Below are 22,549 nucleotides of genomic sequence, written 5' to 3' on the forward strand. Positions count from 1 at the left end.
ACCCCTGATGTCTCCCCTAAACTTCCCTCCCTTAATTTTGTACATAAGCCCCCCGGTGTTTGCTATTGGTGCCCTGGGAAACAGGTACTGACTATCCACCCTATCTATGCCTCTCATAAACTTGTAGATCTCTATCAAGTCCCCTCTCATTCTTCTACGCTCCAAAGAGAAAAGACCCAGCTCTGCTAACCTTGCTTCATATGACTTGTTCTCCAAACCAGGCAACATCCTGGTAAATCTCCTCTGCACCCTCTTCATAGCTTCCACATCTTTCCTATAATGAGGTGACCAGAATTGAACAAAATTTGTGTGTTATTAGTTTAGGCAGTTTACGTTTGTCTATTATTGTGACTTAGATGAAGATTAGAACACATTTTATGCATAATTAATGCAGAAAATCAGGTAATTGCATCAGTTCACAATTTTGTTCTTGCAACAGGACATATACACATATAAAATACTGTTCAATAGTCTTAGGCATATGTAAAAATTCTGTGAAGCAAAGATGCTTTCAAAAATAATGAAAAGTTTTTAAATATCAAAAAAATTACTACATAGATCAGTAAACAATAAAAAAATCACTATCAAATCAATATTTGGTCTGACCACCCTTTGCCTTTAAAACTGCATCAATTCTCTTAGGTACACTTTGTGCAGCTTTTTTTTGTAATTCAAATTTTTATTATTATTTATTCTTATTTTACAAAGCAGCACAGCATATCAGCTGGTCGGTTGTTCAAAGCATATTGTAGAATTTGCCTCAGTTCTTCTGCAGACTCTGACTGCCTTGCTTGCTGCTGTCTCTGCAGGTAACCCAACAGCCTCGATGATTGCTGAAATCAGGACTCTGTGGAGGCCATAACACCTGTTGCAGAACTCTTTGTTCTTTTTTTACTGACAATAGATCTTTATAACTTTGGCCATGTTTTGGGGATCATTGTCCTGCTGCAGAATGACATTGGGACTGATCAGATACCTCTCTAATGGTTTATTGTGTGACCTATGAGACTTGCTTGTATTTCTCAGCATTGAGTAATCCATTAATTCTGACCAGATTACCAATGCCATTTGCAGAAATGCAGCCTCAAATCTGCAGAGAATCTCCAACGTGTTTCACTGTTGGCTGAAGACAATCACCCATGTAGCACTCTCCAGCTTTTCTAAGGACAAACTGCCCCCTGCTTGAGCCAAAAATGTCAGATGTTGACTCGTCGGTCTAGGGCACTAGCAGCCATTGTTCAGCACTCCAGTCTGTGTGTTTTTGTGCATAGGTGAGTCTCTTGCCTGTTTCCATTTTGGAGGGAATGGCTTTTAACAGTAAACCTTCCAAGACCACTTCAGACAAGGCTTTTCTAGACTGCAGAGGGGTGTACTTGGGTTCCAGTGGTTTCTCTGAGTTCAGAGTTGATAACAGTGCCGGACCTCTTCCGATTTAGAAAGGACATCAGTTTGATGTGTCTCTCATCTGCTGCACTGAATTTCCGTATTTCTGGTCTTTAACCTTGCCTGTTTCTTTGTGCTTATTCAGAATTGCGCAGACAGCATTTTTTTGAAACTCTGTCTGCCGCAAAATTTCTGCTTGGGATAGACCTTGCTGATGCAGGATGACCACCTTGTACCTTGTTGCTATACTCACTCTTGCCACGGTGTAAGAATTAACGATTTGAAGGTTAAACTGTTACATCTACCACACCCTCACTTTTTAGTATGGTTGTCCTTAGCTCAGTTAGATTCCTTCTACACCAGTTTTTGTTCCAATTAATCAGTTTAGCTCATCAACTCATTATGTCATTGATCACTAGCACCTGTTTGTTATCTTTGCTTAATAATGCACTGGGCTACATACCTACAAAGTAATCAAGTTTTGAGTGAATGAGTATGAGAGAAAGTGTGAGAATATGTGTGAGAACACAAGTGAGTGAGTGTGAGAGAAAGAGAGAAAAAAAGAATTCTGGTTCATTGAATGTAAATCCGCTCAAGGAACAATTTAGGCTTCAAATCTACAACTGATCCAGAGGCTAAAATATTGATATTGCGTCAAAGCCTCTGTCTGGCTTCCAATGAATTGTCACTTGTCTTTAATTCAGAATAAGCACGGCAATACAATATCTAAAGGAATGAAGAACAAATTCTGCAATACCACATAATTAGTCACCCCTTTGACAATAAACAAGGGATGAAGGCAACTATTTGTATACAATTACCAAGTGTCAATAAAAATGCTGTTGGAAAGTAAAAACATGAATTGGTAGTGTCTGAGTCATGTTTTCTAATGTTTAAGACAATGTGAAGTATAATAATCAGTTCCTACTGCTCAGAGAACACATGTACAAATATATACCCATTAAAAGAACTTATGTGACTAATTAGGATGTCTAAAACATTTCAAACAGACAATTACTGTAGAACAGATACAAGATATTAAAAAAAGTCCCTTTGGTGTAACATAGCTCATACACAGAGTGCCTTCTCTTTCAAAGGTTGTTTAAATAATTTTGTTTATTTCCAATCTTAAGGGACAATGTAATGTGTCACAATTTTCTCCTGAAGTATTGTGATTGTACTGCTATCACTAGGGAGGAGGATCTCTACGATCAGATGGGAGGTACTAGAGCCTGAGGCACACACTCAACATTTTAGGAACAGGTGCTTCCCCTCCATAAGCAGATAATATATATAAATATAATATACGCACACACACACACATCAATCAACTACAGTATCTAAAGATGAAGGTTCAAAGACCATATTCTTGGGATGTCCAGGGCAACAGTAGAATCTCAAGGCATTTTAGACATAATACTCCATGCTGTCAGTGTTAATTCGCATTTTAAAAGAACTGAGATATTAAAATTCTTAAGTCATCAGAAGGGACTACCCATTTTGAATTCCCTGCTCAGCAACTATGATTTTCTAAATACAATTGGGGAACAATAATTATATGAACTCTTGTCAATCAAATGTGCTGAGATACAGATTAAAGATATCTGCCTTTCATGAGGCTGCTATTTCTTCCTGTTTGTTTCTCATCAAGAATTAAAATAGCTTTTGTTAAATTTTATTAGATGACTCTCTCAGTTATCTTGTAAGAGTGATTACTTAGCTGTGTGCATGGCCTTATAAATCCTGCTAAATTAATCCCTAGTTTAATCAAGTTAGTTGTATTAATGTGTAAACTGCCAACTAACTTTGGTGTAGCATTGTGGTCAACCACCTTTTTAAGCCCAAGGTCCCCTACCTCGGCCATAGTGCAAGGCGAGATCGACTCCAAATTGATTAGTTACACGCATGCGCACTAGGGCAGAAAAGACCAAATGTAAAACCCTACAACCCGGAAGTAGAAATAATGCATAAACACCAGGGGTACCCACCCTTTTTTGCACCGCGGACCGGTTTAATATTGACAATATTCTTGCAGTCCAGCTGACCGGGGGGCGGGGGGAGGGGTGTTAAACACAAAGGGAATACAGTGATACTCGAAGCAGGTTCCTTATATCCAGTCTATTCCGCAGCCCGGAGAGACCAACCGAGCGAGGAGAGCGACAGGCCCGCACCCGCCCCCCCTTGTAGGATCTATCGGCCGACAAAGGTTAGTTTCAGCAGACCGCAGCGCAGTAGCTGCTCTGATACTTACGAAACCTTGAGCCCGAATTAGGTTGTCTGTGAATATTTTAGCACCGGATTCCCAACGAACATTCGGTGTGCTAAACAGGTTCAGAGGTGGCGCCCATTTGTCCGCACTCCGGGCCAGTAGTATCGACGGTTCTTGCCGTCAGCGTTCCGGGTCAGTAGCACCGGCACTTCTCGCCGGCTGCGCTCCGGGCCAGTAGCATCGGCACTTCCCGCCAGCCGCGCGAGGGTATCATTGCGTATAGGCGACTGATGACCTCATGTGGATTCAAGTTCAACAGTGGGCGTGACAGGGAATGAGGAAAAGTGCAGCTGACTAATATTGTTTCCTCATGGCCTGGTGGTTGGGGATCACTGAAGTACACTGTACAGTGCGCACTGGGCAGAAAGAAAGGAACGAAAACCCCGCAACCCGGAAACAATCTCTCAACTGTATTTGTGTATTTATTTTTCTTTTTTTCGGGATCTACTGGGAAAGTCTCACAGATTGACCAGTCGACTGCGATCGATGGGTTGGCGACCACTAGTGTAGAAGGTTCTTTGTGAATTGCAAATTACAAATTTACCAGAAAATCTAACTTGTTCTCACTGGCCACCCAAAAGTGTCAGCTGCATCTCAACATAACCATAAGCTTCTCGAAGCAGATTGTGGATAGATGCCCAGTTAAACTCTTGAGAGGAAATTGAGGCCACTACGATCCAAACCATCTACTGATGCATAGTGGAGAGTATCCTTACTGGTTGTATTAGGCCTAGTATGGAAGCACCAATGCCCAAGAAAGGAAAAGCCCATAACAAGCCCAGTTTATCAATGGCGAAGCCCTCTTCACCATGGAGCATATCTACAAGGATGCCACCACAAGAAAGCAACATCCATCAAGCAGTTTGCCCATTCAAGCCATGCACTTTTCTTGCTGCTGCTGTCAGGAAGGAGGTACAGGAACTGTTGGTCCCACACAATCAAGTTCAGAAACAGCTACTACTGTTCAAATATCAGGTTTCTGAACCAGTGTGAGTAACTTCATTCACCTCAAAGCAGAACTGATTCCACAAGCTATACTTCATAAGTGGGCCAGACAACAAAATGCCCTTCTCATGCAAACTAAATGTTAGTATCCTCTGGCAGTCTTGAGCAAGAAATTACCAGGCTTCAACAAGCTCCAAATGATTTTACGATGATCACTCACCCAATAAAATCTTCAAGAAGGTGGTTTTGCTTGAATGCGGTTAATGTGTCTTCTGGAACAACTGCCAGTAAGTTAGAAAGCAAGCTGCACACAGCTGACAAGAACTGAGGAGTAACAACTGCATATTGCTCTGATGCAGGTTCAGAATCACAGGAATTCTCATTGTGAAGTGATACTGTAATCTCTGAATTACTCTGACCTAAAAAACAGAAAGATGAAAACAAAGCATTCATATGAAGTGGAAACAATAGGCCGTAAACAATATCTCATTTGCCTCAGACATTTTTCTACTATATTATGTTGAAGAATCTAAAGAAAATTGGTTTACAGTTATAATTATTTTTGCAGTGTCTTCAAATTAACCAGAAAACAATAGAACTCCACAAACGCACACGGTTCAGTCCAGGACACAAGTGTCCATCCTGGGTTCAGCATGCAAGTGTCATTACAAAGTAGGTACAGCAGTACCCCTACTTGAAGATTCAGCATATCATCTAAAACTTTGACAAGCAACAATGAAGAGTATATTGACTATTTGCATCACAACTTTGAAAGGAAAAGCCTACAAACAATAGTGAACACTACCCAGTCCATCACAGATAAAGACCTCTCCACCACTGAGCACATCTACAAAGAGAACTAATGCAGGAAAGCAGTACTGTATCGATTATCAAGGATCCCCACCATCTGGGCCATCGTCTTCTATCGCTGCTGCCATCAGGAAGGAGGTACAGTTGCCTAATGTCCCACACCTCTAGGTTCAAGAACAGTTACTAACACTCAACCATCAAACTCCTGAACCAGAGTGGATAATTCGCACACCCCAACACTAAGGTCCCAATTGATTCTACAACCGATGGACTCACTTTCAAGGACTCGATAACTCCTCTTCTCAATATTATTTATTTATTCAATCTATTATTATTTTGTGTTTTTTTTGTATTTGTTCAACTTACTGCCTTTTGTACATTAGTTTTGTGTGTAGTTTTCATTCATTCTATTGTATTTGTGAAAATAAAACACAATAGAATCAAGAAAATAAATCTCAGAATAGTATATAGTGACATATATGCACTTTGATAATATACTTTGAACTTCAAAATAAAAATTTGCAGCCCAACCAGCTTCTCCGGTTTCTTGTAAAATTGATTTGGCTGCAACTGTTAATTAAAAAAATGCAAATAGATTCAGGAAATTCATCAAGAGAATATTTGAATACTTATGCAAAACTCTACAATTTAAACTAACAAATATTAATTAAGAGCAGCACATAAAATGCTGGAACTCAGCAGCTCAGGCAGCATCTATGGAGAGGAATAAACTGTCGATGTTTTGGGTTGAGATTATTGATCAGGTCCTGCAATTTTCACCAAGGATGTAACTGGGGAGTGTGTCCTGAATTTTCTACTATCATGACTTGGTAACAAGCAGATCTATAGCCATTAGAGATACAGGGAAGTTCACTTACTTGAACCTGTTAGAAATTTAGCAGTTTTGTGGCAAATCACAAGCATCTTTTCCCATGGACCTCACCAAGCTCATTATTCTTTTTATTTTATGTATTTTTTATTTAATAGGTGTTCAAATGGGGGGGGGGGGTTGTTGGGCTGGAAGAGCCAGTTTCACCCTGCATCTCTAAACAGGCAACAATCGCCAGAGTTTATACAGAATGGTGCAAAAAATCAAAAAAAAAACATCCAGTGATCGGCAGTTCTGTGGGCGAAAACACCTTGTTAATGAGAGGTCAGAGGAGAATGGCCAAACTTGTTCAAGCCGACAGGAAAGTAACAGTTACTCAGATAACCGCACATTACAACAGTGGTGTGCTGAAAAACATCTCTGAACTCACAGCTCATTGAACCTTGAAGTGGATGGGCTTCAGCAGTAGAAGACAGCACCAAGTTCCACTAATAAAGTGGTCACTGAGTGTATAGTACACCACTGGTGACCTCCTTGGTTTGGCCTATGATGAGATGACTGTGCTCAAGGCACTCTCGGCTGTTAAACTCCAGCATCGGAATGATAAGTTGCAGGTACCTTGTGGCTCACTTAGTAGGATGGATTCAACTGTCTTCTGGCCAAATACAGTCAGACCATAGATTATGCACAACCGTGGTAGACTAAATAATAGCCTGTAATCTAAATTTAGGCATATGTGGAATGCAATTCTTCTGCTGTTCATGGATACAAGATCTGAATTGCTAGATCTGTTCTGAATCCATCCTATTTTGGACAATGATAGTGTCAAATAAGATGGAGAATAATCTTCGTATGATGATGTCTTCCTACGTACAAAGGACTATGCTGTTATTAATAGTGCAAACTTTATAGCCGGAACAGTAGTTTTAGTCCCACACGTTCATCTTCTCGCTCACTGCCTCAGAACTAGGGCAGCACAGTATCATAGCCTAATCACTTTACAGCACCAGTGATCACTAATCGGGGTTTGATTCCCACCACTGTCTGTAAGGGAGTTTGTAAGTTCTCCTTCTTAGTTGCACAGGTTTCTTCCGAGTGTTCTGGTTTCCTCCCACATTCCAAAGACATACAGGTTAGGCTTTGTAGGCTGTGTGTGTGTCATGTTGGTGCCGAAAGTACGGCAAAACTTGTGGGCTGCCCAGCACAATCCTCAGACTGTGTTGGCGTTGACACAAAATCAAGCATTTCACTGCATGTTTCAAAGGACATGAGACAAATAGAGCTAATCTCTAATTTCTTTAACATATGAGATTCTGCAGATGCTGGAATCCTGAACGACATGCACAGAGTGCTAGAGGATCTCAAGAGATCAGGCAGAAACTATGAACATAGAACATAGAATAGTACAGCACATTACAGGCCCTTCGGCCCACAATGTTGTGCCGACCCTCAAACCCTGCCTCACATATAACCCCCCACCTTAAATTCCTCCATATACCTGTCTAGTAGTCTCTTAAACTTCACTAGTGTATCTACCTCGACCACTGACTCAGGCAGTGCATTCCACGCACCAACCACTCTCTGAGTGAAAAACCTTCCTCTAATATCCCCCTTGAACTTCCCTCCCCTTACCTTAAAGCCATGTCCTCTTGTACTGAGCAGGGGAAGAGGCACTGGCTATCCACTCTATCTATTCCTCTTAATATCTTGTATACCTCTATCATGTCTCCTCTCATCCTCCTTCTCTCCAAAGAGTAAAGCCCTAGCTCCCTTAATCTATGATCATAATGCATACTCTCTAAACCAGGCAGTATCCTGGTAAATCTCCTCTGTACCCTTTCCAATGCTTCCACATCCTTCCTATACTGAAGCGACCAGAACTGGACACAGTACTCCGAGTGAGTTTTATAGAGCTGCATCATTACATTGCGAGTCTTAAACTCTATCCCTCGACTTATGAAAGCTAATACCCCATAAACTTTCTTAACTACCCTATCTACCTGTGAGGCAACTTTCAGGGATCTGTGGACATGTACCCCCAGATCCCTCTGCTCCTCCACACTACCAAGTATCCTGCCATTTACTTTGTACTCTGCCTTGGAGTTTGTCCTTCCAAAGTGTACCACCTCACACTTCTCCGGATTGAACTCCATCTGCCACTTCTCAGCCCACTTCTGCATCCTATCAATGCCTCCCTGCAATCTTTGATAATCCTCTACACTATCTACAACACCACCAACCTTTGTGTCGTCTGCAAACTTGCCAACCCACCCTTCTACCCCCACATCCAGGTCGTTAATAAAAATCACGAGAAGTAGAGGTCCCAGAACAGATCCTTGTGGGACACCACTAGTCACAACCTTCCAATCTGAATGTACTCCCTCCACCATGACCCTCTGCCTTCTGCAGGCAAGCCAATTGTGAATCCACCTGGCCAAACTTCCCTGGATCCTATGCCTTCTGACTTTCTGAATAAGCTTACCATGAAGAGTAATAAATAGTTGATGTTTTGGGCTGAGAAACTACACCCTCTAATGTTTTTTAAAGTCTGATTGCCTTAAATTTGAGGACTCTGTCCCTTTGTTCAATAGGAGGTGTGACAGAGTTAGCCAGTAAAGTTTCATGCAGAGAACATTTTGTGACTATTGGTTGAGCAAGACAGGATGGGGCGAGGGGGCTCAAAGGTGGAGCTAATAGTCAAGGGGATCACAGATGGAAGTAGAGGAAGAGGGAATTGGAACTGTAGGTGATGTGAGAAGCAGTAGAGAGTTTGGTTGCTCAGGTGGCCTGGAGACCAAGAGATTTCAATGAAGAGAATGGTGAAACCCCTTCCCAGGTAATCAATACAGAGGGCCATTATCACAGGATCATCCAGTGCTGGTGCTGGAGGAACATGAGTAAAGAGTAAGGTTCTCAGGTGACCAAAGATGGCACTAACTGGAAGATCAGATCTTTCAACTTGGATACCTGAACTGGTCGGGTCTAATGTATATCTCCTGTCTTTCATTTTCTATTTTATGTAAAATGTGAGAACTTTAACCTACCTTGAGCCGTCAACCTATTGATGGGAGATTCAGGAACAAGAATGGGAGACACTGCTGATGCCTGAAGCAGTCCATGGAACTCAGATTCAGCAATGGACAAAGATGAGGCTGGCAAAATCTGGAAATTTCAAACAGGAAACATAAAGCAACACTTAACACTGTGAAGATCATAATATCATTATCTACCTTTGTCTTTCCATTTCTATTTCTGAAAAAAAAATATAGGCCTAGAAATTATTTTGTTCATGGAAAGATGTTTTAATGTGATGGCGATTGGTGAAGTATTCAGTGATTTGTCTGAGTGAATTGAAATCTGGCTTTGGGGTGATCAGGCAGAGTTCGTAGGGATATGGGAAGGGATGGGAAAGGTGCTGATACCATGAGAGACAAGCATGAAGGCAAGGTGGAATCCTAGCTCTGAACTACAGAGCCAGAGACCCACCTCTGATAAATGCTACTAATAGGCTCAGACAAAAAGGCCTCCTTCTGCATGACTTGCCTGGAGCAGCCGCTGGCCATCTGTGTGATGAAAAGCCATGGAAGTGGCATAACATACAAAGAACTAGACAGAACTGCATGTGTCCAGTACCAGCATCTACTAAATGTCAGAAGGGCAATGAACATAAATAATGGATTTTGTAATCGTTGTTACTAACTTCCAATGGTCTTTAACAAAATAATTTTCTCAAAATTTAACTGTGTAGAACATGACTTAATGCATTAAAATTTTTGGTTTGCCAACTTTCCAAGCCAAAATTAAGCATTAGAATAGAAATACAAAATAAACTAGGGTTCAGTGAGTAACTGCATTCATTATACATTGAAACTCCCTCACGATCTTATGTCTTGAAGTGTGCAAATCCAATATTAGCACAGAAAAATCTTTTCTGTAGACATAGAAGTACTTCCTAAAAATTCTGGCAAGAAAATCAAGTAAACTTGTTCTGAAATATTTTTACATTTGTTATTTGTTACACACCACAGTGCTTGATGTTGATGGAAAACATGACAGCTGACTGTGATTTGAAAGGCTGGATGATGCTCTCCAGTACTGTAGTGAGTCAGCATCTGTTAAAAGAAAAAGAAGCATCACTAGATATCAAAGACATCTATAAATGTAGATTTTTACTTCTGAATGGTTTAGGATTATACAAGGTACACGATTTTGCCAATTCTATATACAGTTAATGTACAGTCAGTGGCCACTTTATTAGGTACAGGAATGGATTTGACCTGTCTTGGTCATTCAGAGATGCTCTTCTGCACACTTCAGATATGCTCTAAACACGTGATTATTTGAGTTGCTGTCACCATCCTCTCAGCTTAAACCACTTTGGCCATTCTCCTCTGACCTCTCTCATTAACAAGGTGTTTTTGTCCACAGGGCTGCTTCTCACTCGATGTCTTCTGTTTATTTGTACCACCCTCTGTAAACTGCAGAGCAGGGATTCTCAACCTTTTTTATGCAATGGACTCTTACCATTAAACGAGGGGTCTTTGGACCCGAGACTGGGAACTCCTATTCTAGAGACATGCGGTATCTAATAAAAGTGGCCATTGAGTGTACGTTCATGGTCTTCTGCTGCTCTGGCCAATCAAATTCAAGGTTCGATGTGTTGTGCATTCAGAGATGCTTTTCTGCATACCACTGTTGTAATGCGTGGTTATCTGAGTTACGGTTGCCTTCCTGTCAGTTTGAACCACTCTGGCCATTCCCCTCTGACCTCTCTCATTAACAAGGCATTTTTGCCCACAGAGTTGCTGTTCATTGGACGTTTTTTGTTTGTCGTATCATTCTGTGTAAACTCTAGAGACTGTTGTGCTTGAAAATCCCAGGAGATCAGCAGTTTCTGATACTCAAATCATCCCGTCTAGCACCAATAATACCATGGTCAAAGTCACTTCGATCACATTTCTTCCCTATTCTGAAATTCGGTCTGAACAACAACTGAATCTCTTGACCACGTCTGCATACTTTTATGCATTGAGTTGCTGCCACACAAATGGCTAATTAGATATTTGCATTAGCAATGTGTACAGGTGTACCTAATAAAGAGGTCTATGAGTGTATATTTACAACCTCATTACTTAAGTTTCATAGACAGTCATTTTGCCTGCTGTTGTCTTTACAAATTGTAAAGACTGTATTGTTCAGTCCATTAGCTTTATCTTAATGATAGCTTTGAAAGCTGGATCCTGGTAAGAATTATCCTAAATTTGTAGGGGTGACACGGTGGAGTAGTGGTTAGTGTAATGCTATTACTCCACCAGCTAATTTTATCAGGGTTCAATTCCTGTCACTGTCTGTAAGAAGTTTGTATGTTCTTGCTGTGACCATGTGTGTTTCCTCAGGTACTCCAGTTTCCTTCCACATTCCAAAGGTGTACAGTAGGGATCAGTATCTTATGGGCACGTTATGTTGGTGACAGAAGCACGGCGATACCTGCAGGCTGACCCCAAAACAAACCTTGCCGACTAGGTGCAAATGACGCATTTCGATACATGTTTCTTTGTACATTTGACAATAAAGCTAATCTTTAACATATATTGTACGTTGACTACTCAATTCATTTTGAAGCACAAAACTTTGTGATTTTATACTCAAATTAATTCATACAAATGTATGTATTCTGCTTTCAACGAGAACTCAGCTTTCCTTTCCCATAGAAATAATCCACCTATTTAGAAATGTTTATCACTTACTTACACGATTTTTTTCTACTTCATTAATTTTAATATTTTATTAAAAAGACTTTTCCTGGAATGACTTACCTTACCTAATTACTGAATAAAATACAGTAATTATTTGCCATCTAATGATGGCATCATCATTATCTTAATGGACAGTGATTAGAGATCTAAACTAAAATTCCAAGGCACAAGTTTAAACTGATTTACAATTTAAAGTCTCAAAATGTAAAGTTGGAACAAAATGCGTCCAAGAATATTTTGTGAAAATTCATATGGTTCACTGACGGTCTTGTCCAGTCTGTTAATTAACACAGCTCCATCATTGCAAGACTTGTCTGTGTTCAGGACAAAGAAACTGGCAGGAAAAATCATTGTGGACACAACCCATCCTGCAAATTGCCTCCTCTAAAAGCTCTATAGGGCTATTAAAAGAAAAATTACGCCATCCTAAAATTTTCTTTCCCTCGGCAGTTAATCTGATCAACCATTCCGGTTAGTTCTTCCCAACCCCTCACCAATCTATTATCCTTGTCACTGCACTTCAAACACTATAAAAAAAACTTTCATAAAGGTGTTTACATTGTAAATAAACATTGGTATTGTCTGTATTTATGCACATTTTCTTCCATATCCATTCTTTAACCTCTAACTTTATTTTCATATAATTATTTATTCATTATAATTGTTGAATGTTGTTTTTTGTTGCATATTAAACCATGATAAACACACTACAGCAAATTCCGAATACATGTAAATATATAAAGTGAATAAAACCAATCCTAGGTCCTTAATATGCAACACAAATCCTCCCACAAACAGAACTGGATTTTACCTGTGTCCTGAGATATACAAACAATAAGTCAAACAATGACGTTAACCATGTACAGTCAATCAGCAAAAAAAAAAATCAGTATCAGACCAATATACTCAATGGATATGAATCAGATAATACCAGTCTGTCCAGGTACCACAGTGATCTTGTTTTCCCCAATTATATGAATATTTGGCAAAGTGGTTGATGGTAAGAAGGAAGTTTTAGGTTGCAAGAAGATACCAAAGGACTAATTATATAGAATTCAGTCTTGAGGTAATGCATTTAGAAACAGCAAATAAGATGAAGGAATACACAATTAATGCTTTCTAGTTCACAGCTTTAGGATTACACATAGTTTAGACATAGATACTGGAAAGTGGAATTAACCGAAATAGATCTCATTTTACAACACTGTTCGATTGGGCTGCAGAAATTTCCTTGCAATTTAACTTTCTAATGCTTGTTTATATAATAATCTATATGCATGTGATTGTTCTGTGAGTTTTTCAGTTGTTACAGTTTTTCTGGAAGCTTCTTGGTTTCAGTGACGGATGTCACATTACTTGAATCTGGCTATTTCATTGATTGTTAACAATGCAATTTACTGTTATCAGTGGTCTGGTATAAGAAGAGCACATCACCCTTATCTTTCTCTGCTCATCGCTATCTCTTGCCTCTCTGTTCATTGCCACACCACTTCTTCCTTCCTCTCCTTTGATATTATAACACTTAATAAAATGACTGTATGCAACACATTTTATGCCTCCTTCTCAACTTCTGAAGAACACAAAAAACATCGGGATCCAATAACATGGACATAACTGGCTTCCTTCAATGCTGTAATTTCCTCCAATTCTATACATAAAATGTTTATGAAGTACAAGGTTAATGAAAGCATTGGTTATATTGTTAAATTTTGAAAATAAAATATTCTTAAAACTCCTACCTTCAGAAATGGTGCTGAGCAAAGTACTGCTAGGTTTTGGAAAGTTCAAATCAAACATGTACCTTCCCAGGTAGCAGTGTTTTGCCATTTGAGCCACATGATCGTAGAACTGGCAGTGGTGTAAAAGGGCCTGGAGAGCAGGCAGCCCGACTAGAGATAAGCCAGACTCCTCATCATGAACACAGGGGCTCTACAAAAGAAAACATTTCAAGCAAAAATTAAAGCATAACCCTAAATCCACAGTGTTTTCAACAGAAAAACGGACCTTTCTTATTGTATCTGACTTACTAAACATAGCTCATTGTCTATGGGGTTGTAAATGTGTGCTATATAGATTGGCGCTATATTTGGTTAATTGTCAGATGTTATCTGAGTTTAAAGGTTTCAGGAATGAAGCCAAGAGAATTCACTTTTAGGAGAGTCATTATTCGAATTGAAGTATGTTATTTGAATCAAAAAGCATTTTTAAACTATTAAATTCCTGTTTATCGAGTGCCATTAGAGGGAACTATATCGTTCATTCTCTTCACACCAGTTTCTTTCAACTGCCAGATTTGCCAATATGATTGCTCAGCAAGAAATCCCCTATAGTTCTTTATATGGTTGGTAACATAATTTTATCAGTAATTACCACTAAGTACTTTATATATTGAAATTGGTGAGCGGAAGTCAAATCTGTCACTATACAGGTGATGCAGCGATAAATGTTTAGGATGGCAAGCCATGGGACCTTTGGCATCAACATTCAGCTTGCAATTCTATTTTTGCGGTTCTAAAAGCCCATGGTCCCTCACTCTTCCATCTCCTTTCTTGGCTCCAATTACTCCATCTGCAATGCTAAAAGTAATCGTCTCACTGCTTTTGTGTAACCCAATAATATAAACCAACCCCTTCACCTGGATTCACGTAACACTTGCCAGTTTGTACTCCACCTTTCTTATTCTGGCTGTTTTCCCCTTCCTTTCTTGTCCTCATGAAGAGTTTCGGGCCAGAATGTCTACTGTTGATAGATGCTGCCTGACCTGGATTTCCAACATCTGCAGAATCTCTTACGTTAATAATAAATACAGAATTCCTTCTTGACACTTAAAAAAATATACATCAGACTTTAAATCCCCATATTTTGTTTCTTTTTACATTACTTTTATCATTGATCAGGAAATACTCCAAATGCACATTTAGTATCAGTTCAGAATCAGGTTTATTATCACCGACGTACAGTATGTCATGAAATTTGCTGTTTTGCAGAGCAGTATAGTGCAAGGTATAAAAATTTTATAAATTACAATAAGAAATATTTTAAAAAGTCGTGCAAAAAGAGAGCAAAAAGGTGATGTAGTGTTCATAGACCATTCAGAAATCTAATGGCAGAGGGAAAGAAGCTGGTTCTGAAACACTATGTGCCTTCAGGCTCCTGTATAGCAGCAACGAGAAGAGGGCATGTCCCAGGTGGTGATAATTTTTGACCTTTCAGCAACTACTTATGATGTAGGCTTCCATGTTTATGCTTCATATTTATTGAAGAGATATTGGCTTTGCAAACTGAGCCGGCATTTAATTACCCATCATCAGTTGCCCTTCAAGGTGGTGCAGGTGAGCTAACTTTTGGGTCACCTTTAATGTTGTTAGGGAGTGTTCCTGGATTTTGACCCAGTGATTGTGAAGTTATAACATGTATTTCCAAATCAGGATGGCCTGTGGCTTGGAGGGCAAGGTCCTGTTGGTGGTGTTAGAAAAAGATCTAATCAAGGGATATACTGGGCAACAGAGAAACAATAATCCATCATTGGAGGCACGAAGGCTGGTCAGTCAGTGCGCCTGGAGTTTGGGGTCCTGTCAGCACCTAGTTTGGCAGATCGAAGCCTGAAGGTTGATCAGAAGTCCAGAAATTGAAGCCCAATGGCTGCATCCGGGAATTGGAAGACTGTCCACGTGTTAAGATAGGTGGGAGGGAGGAAAGAGACTTGTTCTGCTGTTTCTGTTTTGTTGCTGTTGTTTTCTGGTTTGCTGTGCTGAACATTATGGGCATGCTATGATGGCAACACTTGTGGGCTGTCCCCAGCACACCTTTAGGTTGTGTTGGTTGGTAACACCAATGACACATTTCACTGTATATTCCCATGCACATGAAACAAATAAATGTGAATTTGAATCATTGTTTTGTGGGTACTTTAAATTTAAAAATTCAGTAGCAATCAAGGCATCCAATGCTACTGAACTAACCATACCCAAAAGAATGAATAAATGAGCGAATTCCAGCATAGGGACATCATGAAGGAAAATGGACAGGGTTGGGCATGTGAGCTACCTGTTCACATCAACGATGGGGAAATGTGGGAGCCAATGGCAGAGTGGATAGGAGTAATGCTATTTATGTTGTAAACATATAGTGACATTTACCTATTTATGCACATTTTATCCCATATCAATAATTCTAACTTTATTTAATATTACTCTTCATAATTGAAGAGTAAAAAAAAAATTGTTTTTTTTGTTGCATGTCATGAAAATTCTTAATACATGTAAATGTATATGGGGAATAAAATTTATCCTTGAATGCTGCGCTGAGTTAAGCGGGAGTTCCCGAGCAGTGACAATTGCTGGCCAGAGGGGTGGAGGGGCAAAAGATCAGAGCTTTACTCATGGAAATGAGATCTAGAGAAGCAGCAGCATTTGACCCTGGGTTCATAAGATCGGCTTGGGTGGGAAAGGTGAAGACTATGTATGAGGTTGAGTGAGGGATTAAAGGGTAACAGGTGATTAAACAAATGAAAGGGACCTAATTCAATGGAGTCCAAGGCTAGGGCTTGCTCATGGAGGCTGCTTTAAAGCACACTGGCATGGATACATTTATAAAGACAAGGCTTTATTTTCAAAAATAAAAACCACATCACCTATAAGAAAAGACAAAAAACTATGCATACCTGCCAGCTACAATTTTTGGCTTCTTCCATAGTGGCCGGCATACGAATCATCAGCAAGTTCTGCAGAATAGCTGCTGCCTGAACAAAAATCAGACTATTGTTACATTTCTGTTCTGTTATCAAAATTATAATGGCATCCTTCAAATCCACAGCAATTCATGAGAGTGCAAACAGGAAACACCATAAAATGCATCAACCTGTTTGAGCTGTTCGCCCCATCAATCCACTCTGCCACTCAATCGTGGTTGAACTATTTTTAAACACCATTTTCCTGCCTTCTCCCCGTAAACCTTAAACCCATTCCAATCAAGACTCTTAACAAAATCTGCCTTAAATACACCCAATAACTTGGCAATAAATTCCACAGATTCAGCACCCTCTGATGAAAGGAATTCTTCTCCCTCTCAGTTTTAAAAGGATGTCCTTTTTTTCTGAGACTGTGCCCTCTAGTTCTAAATTCTTGAAAAGGAAGAATAACCTAAAGAGTCACCTCAAGTTTTTGAATAAATGCAAACCCTGATATACCAGCAGAGGTGCAAACTGGATCATACTTTTGGACATACTATTTAATTACTGTGACATTTTGAATATTATCATAATACCAAATCAGGCCAACATCTAATTCTGTGCAAAATGTGTACTCATTGTTCATTTTGTGTTGTTTTATTATTAGTGTCATGTGTACCAAAATACAATGTAAAGCTCGTCTTAAACACTATTTATATGGATCAATTCATCACACAGTGCATTCAGACAGAATAAGGTAAAATAATAATGCACAATAAAGTGTAAAAGGCCATCAAAAAATTGCAGTGCCAGTGTAAACATCAGTGAGACATTACACTTTATTAGGCAGGTAAAGAATAAAATGTAAGATTGCAATGAGATTTGGATAACTAATAGAAGTTAAGTGTAATATTTTAAGGATGAATTTCGTTAAATGATTAAGACAAGCATAAGGGTAATTATTGTTCCATTCTGTTTTCCAATCAGCAATATTTAGACAGTTAATTGTACATTGAGAAGAATGAAGGATTTTATATTGAAAACAATGAAGGGTAGAATCTTAAGGCAACACGAGTGAATCTGCAGATGCTGAAAATAAATAAAAAAAACACAAAATGCTGGCAGAACTCAGCAGGCCAGACAGCATCTATGGGAGGAGGCAATAACGACGTTTCAGGCTTAGACATCTGTAAAGGGTGTAAAGAGTGCAAAGGAGAATGAAATAATTGCGACTCCAAATTCAATGCAGCACAGAAAAAAACAAGGAACACAATAATAAAAAAAACTCAATAAATACATAAAGCAGCTTATATACTAGATTGATTGCATGTACCTAAAGTAATGCTAGGTACAGTAGTGTCTGTACGTAAGGTGACTCTGACAGGAAATGATAATATACTGGTGGTGGAGAATGCGGTGGTGTGGTTAGGTTGAAAACGTTTGTAGTTTCCACAGCTATGCTGACGTTGTAACGGGGGATGTGAGTGGTACGAGTTATTCTGATGTCAATAACTATCTCTTTCATTTTGCTGCCATTAAGGAAGTGATTATGTGCCTGGCACCAGGCCTCGAGCTCTTCCACCCCTTCTATGTAGGCCTTCTCATTGTTGTTGGTGAAGATCCCACCGTCATGTCATCACTGAACTTGACAATGTGATTACTCAGGTGTTGGGCTGTGCAGTAGTGTGTGAGTAGAGTGTACAGCAGTGGGCCCAGCACATAGCCCTTGAGAGGCACCCCATGTTGAGGATGACGGGGAGGGAGGAGTGGTTGTACATCCTGACTATCTGAGCTTTGTTGGTTAGGAAGCCCAACACCCAGCTGCACAGTGGTCTATTTAGTTGCACATTGGTTCACTACTGTCCGTGGAGCAATAATGTTGAATACTGAACCAAAATCCAGAAACGGCATTCTGATATGTGTCCTAGTTTTTAAGGTGTGTCAGGGCCAGGTGCTATGGCATCTGTCATAGAGCAGTTCTGTCAGTAAGCATATTGGTGAGTGTCCAGTGTTTCAGAAATGATGTTTTTGATGTCTGTCATTACCACCCGCACAAATCTGCACAACACTAAAACAGGGTCTTTCAAACCCTTGGGAGGAAATGTGAGAACTAACTGTTTAGAAAAAGAGTTCGATACAATCAGTGACAGAAAATGGATGGCACACTTCACTTCAGAATGGTGAAGAACTGTATAAAATTAAAGGGATTCACATATTTTCTCAGCACATGGAATTTTCAGATAGGTGTGTAACATTTTGTGCAGAACCAGATGATTTTAGATGAGAACACTGGAGGCATCTGAAGACTCAGTTCCTTCCTGATTGCCAATGGTTCAAAACACTAAACTGAATCTTCCGAATGAACCTCAGATACGAGATGCAGGAAAACAAAACTGGATAAATGACTTTAATTTGCAAAATAAGAATACATCATATGAATTCTCAGAAAAATGGTCAGAACTTAAAAGCTGATTCAAGCAGTTAATCACCTCTCTTATGGTCTCCAGTGTAGGTCTTCTATTTGGCATTCAAAATCAATCATGAAATACATCTAGTTACCTGGTAATTCCAGTGAACACTGCTGGGTTAACTCTGTATCTAATAAAGTGGCCACTGAGTGTATAATTATGGACTTCTGCTGGTGTAGCACATTCACTTCAAGGATCGAATTGTTGTGTATTCAAAGACTCTCTTCTGCACACCACTATTGTAATGCGCAGTTATTTGAGTTACTGTCATCGTTCTGTCAGCTGGAACCCCTCTGGCCATTCTTCTCTGACCTCTCTCTTCTGTTTCTGCTCACTGGATGCTTTTGTTTTTTTAACCATTCTCTGTAAACTCTACAGACTGTAGTGCGTGAAGATCAGCAGTTTCTCAGATATTCAAACCAACGTCTGGCAATCGTTCCACGGTCAAAGTCACTTAGATCACATTTCTTCACCATTCTGATGTTTCACCTGAACAGCAACTGACTCTTCTCCATGCTAGCATGCTTTTATGCAGAGTTGCTGCCACATGATTGGCTAATTAAATACTTGCATTAACAAAGTGTACAGGTGTACCTAATAAAGTGGCCACTGAGTGTATGCCAATGGATGCACACTATAGTTTGAACCTTTATTATTTAGTTGTTCTATCTAATTTAATACCTCTGCAGGGCTAATACCACTGCCAGCTGCTTTGATAGAAATACTTCTTTTAAAGAAAGGATACTTATAAAAAATGTTAAGATCAACAACAACGTTTTGCTCAGGAGGCATGCTGAAAAGGCTCTACAATGGGTGGTTAAAACTGCCCAACACATCACCGGCACCAGCCCACTCACCATTAAGGACACAGACAGGAAAATGTGCTGGAAAAAGGCCTGCAATATCCCCATCATCCTGCTCATAGACTGACTGTCCCACTCGCATCAGGGAAGAGGCTACACAGCATCCACGCCAGGACTACAAGCCTCTGAAAGTTACTTCCCCCAAGCTAAGCATGCTGATCACCATCTCCACCCATTAATTCACCCAGCCACCGCTACTTTTTAATTTCCTGTCAGGGACACCTTGCCTATGGACACTCCTGTTCCTAGCGTCACTTTAACGTACAATCAATCTATGTATATAAGCTAATCTTATGTAATTATATTTATAGTATTTTTAAAATTACATTCTTTATGCTTATTGTGTTTTTTCTATGCTGCATCGGATCCGGAGTAAAAAACATTTTTTTTCTTTACACATGTACTGAAGAATGACAAACAATCTTGAAATTTAATCTTGAAGCTAGCAATGATCTATGATCTAAGAGATATAAATTGGACAATGCTGCTCCTTGCTGGAGGAGAAGAGCCATTGCTTGAAAAAACATATCACTTATGATTAATATGCACCAACTAAACTATTAAAGGGCCAGTTTCATACATTAAGGTCATTTCATTGGCTTTAATTGTGGTTGTTCATCAGCAGAATAATAGGTATATTTATTATATGTTAAAAGGTACTTCATAAATGATTAGACTGAGTTTAGACTGTACTTACTGTACACACTGGAGTTTAGAAGAACAGCGGGAGGGAATCTCATTGAACCCTATCAGATATTGAAAGGCCTAGACAGACTAGACATGGAGAAGGTGTTTCCTATAGTGGGGGAATCTAAGACCAGAGGACACAGCCTTAGAATAGAAGAGAGCCCCTTTAGAACAGAGATGAGAGGGTCTTTAGTCAGAGGGTGGTGAATCTGTGGAATTCATTGCTACAGATGGCCGTGGAAGACAAATGGGTATATTTAAAGCGGAGGTTGATAGGTTCTGGGTTAGGAAAGGATTCAAAGTTTACAGGGAGAAGGCAGAGAATGGGGTTGAGAGGGATAATAAATTACATAATGGAATGGCGGAATAGACCCAATAGGCCGATTGGCCCAACTCTGCTCCTATATCTTATGGTTTATGCGTCTAATGGTCTAAGGTTTCATGAAATGGATCAGCATTGTATTTTAACATCATTTCATTAGTTTTATAACATCTGGATATTCAGGGATATTACTGGATCCTTTCATTAAATAATCTTACTTTTTCTGTTAACATCCTTTCCAGTTACAGTACATCTCAGAGGTTGAAAATGCTGAGTCACTACATATACCGTGGGTTGAAATAGATAAAGTTCTGGGTCCCTGGAGGATTTGGGTATCACAAAGGAAAGTGGAGTTTGGGCCAGTTCAGATCAGGTATATTATTGAATGGTAGAGCAGACTCAAGGTGCTCTATGGCATCCTCTTAGCTTTATTTCTCATGTTAAATCTATTCCACTTTACCCATTATACTCCACAAGTAGAAAATGCCTGAGGCAAAAAGGATTTCCAGCATCTACAGCTTTATCTTGGATTTTCAGTATATTTCTAGACTTCAGTCAATGTTTACATTAAAGAGTCTAATTCCATCCATTGCAATCAAGGCTTGTGGCATTTTAAAGACTTTCGCCATAATCAAATTTATTGATTTTTTTAAAAATAGATTAGATTATCTATTTTTACATCTGCACTGATGTGTCAGCAATAAAAAAAAACTTGCATGGACCTTATTATCCTTTAACATCATTTTGAAAGGAACTTGGCACAACATTCCACAAAACATTTAAAAATATAAAACAAAAGCTTAAACTAGAATGACCAACCATCTTTAACTTGAACTTAAATGCTCTTAAGGGCAATTCACCAAGCTAAACTAGTCTATTATTCTGTATTTTGTTTTTTTTCTCCCCAAAATTACATCTCTTTGCTATTTGCTAAATCCCAATAAATAGTAATACATATTCTAAATGTCACTTCTCTACCCAACTATTGAATCGGTAAAACTTTCAGAAAACAATCTAAAAATGACTATTTCTGCAAAGTCTGCATGGGACTTCACTGTCTAGAGAACCAATTTTGGCACTGTCTAAACATCTCTGTTTTAGTTATTTTTAATTGAGCTATTTATTGCAAACCTTAGGTAATTTCACAACTTGAAAAAAAACATCTTTGATAATGGAACTTTATCTAATACTATGCAAAACAAGATACACTGTTGGACCATATTTTGACTACTTCAAGGAAGTTTAGAAGAAAAATACAATGCCCATTGAGTCATTTGACATACACAGTGCTTATAAAAGGTATTTACTCCCACTTGGAACTTTTTAAATGTTTTATTACTTTACAACATTGAATCACAGTGGATTTAATTTGGCTTTTTGACACCGATCAACAGAAAAAGACTCGTGTCAAATTGAAAATAGATCTTTACAAAGTGACCTAAATTAATTACAAATAAAAGACCATAAGACATAGGAGCAGAATTACACCATTTGGCCCATCAAGTCTTCTCCACTATTCAATCACAAAGAAAATCTGCAGATGCTGGA

General features: G+C 39.2%; 1 protein-coding gene across 1 annotated transcript in view; it reads right to left on the reverse strand.

Annotated features, from left to right (window-relative positions):
- Positions 1-22,549, reverse strand: part of rttn (rotatin) — a 243,030-nt gene that overhangs the window by 57,985 nt on the left and 162,496 nt on the right. Inside the window, exons 32-36 of the mRNA XM_073051703.1 lie at positions 16,656-16,733; positions 13,732-13,921; positions 10,260-10,348; positions 9,281-9,398; positions 4,818-5,016 (exon numbers count right to left, since the gene is read on the reverse strand). Coding sequence (XP_072907804.1) covers positions 4,818-5,016; positions 9,281-9,398; positions 10,260-10,348; positions 13,732-13,921; positions 16,656-16,733 — 674 coding nt within the window. The remainder of the gene's footprint in view (positions 1-4,817; positions 5,017-9,280; positions 9,399-10,259; positions 10,349-13,731; positions 13,922-16,655; positions 16,734-22,549) is intronic.

The sequence above is a fragment of the Hemitrygon akajei genome, chromosome 1 (assembly GCF_048418815.1).
Source record: "Hemitrygon akajei chromosome 1, sHemAka1.3, whole genome shotgun sequence".
NCBI lineage: Eukaryota > Metazoa > Chordata > Chondrichthyes > Myliobatiformes > Dasyatidae > Hemitrygon > Hemitrygon akajei.